This window comes from Gekko japonicus, unplaced genomic scaffold (assembly GCF_001447785.1).
Source record: "Gekko japonicus isolate JY-2015 unplaced genomic scaffold, Gekko_japonicus_V1.1 scaffold1794, whole genome shotgun sequence".
Classification (NCBI taxonomy): domain Eukaryota; kingdom Metazoa; phylum Chordata; class Lepidosauria; order Squamata; family Gekkonidae; genus Gekko; species Gekko japonicus.
The window spans coordinates 174,283-177,923 of NW_015164244.1; the positions used below are offsets into that span (position 1 = coordinate 174,283).

General features: G+C 61.3%; 1 protein-coding gene across 1 annotated transcript in view; it reads right to left on the bottom strand.

The window, feature by feature from the left end:
* CDK5 (cyclin-dependent kinase 5) overlaps positions 1–2,969 on the bottom strand; it is a 5,466-nt gene extending 2,497 nt beyond the window's left edge. Inside the window, exons 1-4 of the mRNA XM_015408622.1 lie at positions 2,853–2,969; positions 2,409–2,465; positions 2,193–2,288; positions 338–412 (exon numbers count right to left, since the gene is read on the bottom strand). Of these exons, the coding sequence (XP_015264108.1) occupies positions 338–412; positions 2,193–2,288; positions 2,409–2,465; positions 2,853–2,954 (330 nt within the window). The 5' untranslated portion in view covers positions 2,955–2,969. The remainder of the gene's footprint in view (positions 1–337; positions 413–2,192; positions 2,289–2,408; positions 2,466–2,852) is intronic.
* Between the last annotated feature and the right edge of the window lie 672 nt (positions 2,970–3,641).

A 3,641-nucleotide genomic window follows, 5' to 3' on the forward strand; every position in this document is an offset into this window, starting at 1 on the left:
CTCCTGCTAAAGCAGGACACCCCCGAGGGGCAAAGGCCTTATATCCCCCCCTCTCCCACCCTGTCTGCAACCCCAGTTCTGGACCCCAAACAAAGCATGCAAACTGATGCAAAGCGGCACAAGAAGCACGGGGCGCGGGGTGGAGATGCAATCAGGGCGGAAGCCCAGCAGGGAGGGTAGGAGCGGGTGCCTCTCGGAGGCCTGGGCTCTTGGGGCAGGAAGGGACTCCTCCCAATGGCAATCTGGAGGGGGGGCTCCCCCCTCACACTCCACGCTGCTGGGGTCGCTCCCCCCCCCCCTGTGCCTCTCCGGGCGCCTCCCAGGCGGCCAGGCTCACCTCAGCGGAGTAGCAGCGGACGGGGATCCCAAAGGCCCGGGCCAGCCCGAAGTCGGCAAGCTTCAGCTCCCCATTCTGCGGGGAAAGGGAACAGCCGGCGGTTCATGGGGCACGGGGGCACCACCGCTCGCACCCCCACCCCCCCCCCCCCCGAGAAGCAAATTCACTCCCAAGTCAAGGAACCCGCAGCCTGCTCAGCCCTGGCGGGGACAAGCCCTAGACCGTCCCTCCACCGTCCATCAGGTGCCGCTATTAGAAGAGAGCTTCTAAAATGGGCTTCTTGGGGCCAGGAAGTGCTCAGAAGGTGAGGAAGGCTCTGCCCTTGGTCAGGAGCGGCACGAGTGCGCCCCCCCCCCGTCCCCACGGACATGCCACGAGCAGCATTTGGGGTGGGGGGACAGGGGAGGCCAGAGAGCGCAGAACTTGGGGGGGGGGCGGTTGGATGTCCTGGGGTGCACCAGAGAGCAGAAGAAGAAGAAGAGATTGGATTTATACTACTATTTATACAAACTCCTTTTCCCTTCCCCTCCCCACAACAGACAGACACCCTGTGAGACGGGTGGGGCTGAGAGAGCTCTTGACAGAAACGGCTCTTTTTCAAGGACAGCTCTGATCAGAACTACGGCTTGCCCAAGGTCATCCAGCCAGGTGCAAGTGGAGGAGGCGTGGGGAATCAAACCCAATCCTCCCAGATTAGAGTCCACCTGCACTTAACCCACCACACCAGACTGCCTGGCATCCCCTCAGGCAGACAACTGGCCTCTTTCGCCCCACGGCAGACTCTGCCGGGAGATCCACTCCAGGCCAGAGGGGCCGCTGCGTTCTCCTGCCCAGCCGCCTCTCAAGTAGAGGGGAACAGAATCGTTGGCAATGCGGTGCCACTTTCAGGAGCTGGCGAGGCCAGGCTTGGGAAGGGCCTTCGGGGGGGCCCAGGGGTGGCTGAGTGGGCACCGTGGGCACAGGGGCTGTTGGAGCTGCTTGGGCTGAAGCAGAAATGCCGGAAGGGCACCTGTGGGGTCAGTCCAAAGGAAGGCCTGCAAGCAGAACATCAAGGCGGCAGCCCTGCCCCACCCCCTGCTGCCCCACCTCCCCCCCCAACCCAACACTGGGAGGTCGCCTGGTCTTCCAGGTGAAGGTTCCATTTGGTTCCCACGGCTCTCAGCTGAGAGGAGCCCTCTGCTCCTCCGTGCGTAAGTGGGGCCATCCAGCGAATTCCCTCGGTCACTGGGCTGTACGCAGCCCTTCCCTTTCCCCTCCCCTCCCCTGACAACCATGCAAAGCTGCCTCAGACGGAGTCGGGGCTCCAGCCCTTCTCCTGGGCACCCCCGAGCTTCAGTGTTACGGGGAAGAGATTGCCTTGTCCTCCCGGAAGAGTCCACAGCCCACTCTGCAGCTCAGCACCCTGCGTGACACGGTCTCACCTGCACGCCCGCTGCCACTGGCAGACCCTCGCCAGAACCGCCCACGGACGCCTGCGCTGGGCTTCCTGGTCTTTAACCGTTCAGTTTCTCACCCAGAAGGGGGCCGGCCCTCTAACCCCCAACCAATGTTCCCTCTAAGCTGTGGAGTCTTGTGAGCAAAAATTCCACTTTGTGAGCTACTGGCATTACAGTTGTGAGCCAGCGGTCTGGCTGCTGCATAAATTAGTTTGCTCCGGAGCCCTCCTTCCTGAGCTGAGACAAGAATGTGTGAGCTGGAGGCTAAAGACCTGTGAGCTGGCTCACACTCACTCAGCTTAGAGGGAACCCTGCCCCCAACTGCTAAGTTCCCCCAGGAGCCTTGAATGGGGGGCTGTGTCCACCCGGCCTGCTGGGTCTCGGGCAGGCGGAAAAGAGGGACCCCGCGGGGCACTCACACGATTGATCAGCAGGTTCTGGGGCTTCAGGTCCCGGTGCAGGACGTTCCTGCTGTGGCAGAACCCCAGGCCCTTCAGCAGCTGGTACATGAACGACTGGGGAGGAAGAGGGAGGGGGGGGTTGTCAGTCTCTCCCCAGCAGCCACCGAGGCAGCCCCGGGGGAAGGTGCCTGCCTGGCTGTAGCCCAAAAGCCCGCTCTCCTCACCCCCGCTCACCTTCACGATCTCGGGGTCCAGGTCTCCATTGCAGCTGTCAAAGTACTTCTTCAGGTCCTGGCAGTGAGGAAGGGGGGGCAGGCGTCAGCGGCAGGCCGAGAGCGCCTGAGAGGAGGGGGCTGGCGAGCGCAACACGCGCCCGGGAGGGATGGCCAAGACGTAGAGGCTGGTTTCGCCCCAAGCGAAAGAGGGCCCGGAGGAGGGTAGCCACCAGCGGAACTGGGGGAGGACAGAGAGAGCCAAAGGCCTGGGGCTCCCTGGGGTGCCAGCCCCCCCTTCCCATCAGCCCCCCCACGGGGGCCCAGGGCCTGCTCCGAAGGGAACTCCACCCCCTCTCCCATCACCACGGGAGGCCGGCCGTCTGCTTGGGCAGGGGGGCCGCTGCCACTCCCCCACCCCACCCCCCACCCCTGGGGCTCCAGCTGCCCTCTCCTTCCTCCTCACCTGGTCACAAAACTCAAAGACCAGCGTCAGCTTCTTGTCGCTGTGCAGGACATCGTGCAGCCTGGTTGGGGGGGGGGGAGAGAGAGAGCGCCCGCCCGTCATGGCCCTGGCAGGAACCTGGGGAGACGTCTCCCACCCCCCCTCCCCACCACGGGCCAGCTCCAACTGGAGCAGTCAGTCCCTCAGAAAGGAAGAGGGAGGATCAGAGGGGAAGCGGGGCCAACTGCACCTCACGTGGCCTGCCTGTGTTCTCTCCCTGTGGGGGCGTGGCTTTTTTGAGAAGTAGGCATTGTTGGCCCATCAGGCAAACGGAAAGCCAGTAAGTCTGCAGGCCCACACGGCATTCTGCCAATGGCTCCTCAAAAATCCAAACCTGCAGTTGTTGATCTACTAACAAGTATATGTAACTTTTTAAAAAAAATCTACCTCTGTGCTGGGTGACAGGAAAATATCCACCTAGTTTTTTAAAAGGGCCCCGAAGGGGATCCAGGGAACTCCAAGCCAGTCAGCCTAACATCTGTTCCAGGTAAGTTAGCAGAGTCTGTAATCAACGATAGAATTACAAGGCCCATGGAGGAACAAGGCCCGCTGAGAGAGAATCAGCATGGCTTCTGCAAAGGGAAGTCCTGCCTCAAGCACATTGATAATGATGATAATAGTAGCCATTATACGCTTTCAAAACTCTTTCGGCCAGGTCCCTCACCAAAGAATCCTAAATTTAGCAAAGAATAAGAGGAGGGGTCCTCTCATGCATTAAAAATTGGTTTGCTGGCAGGAAGCAGGAATAAA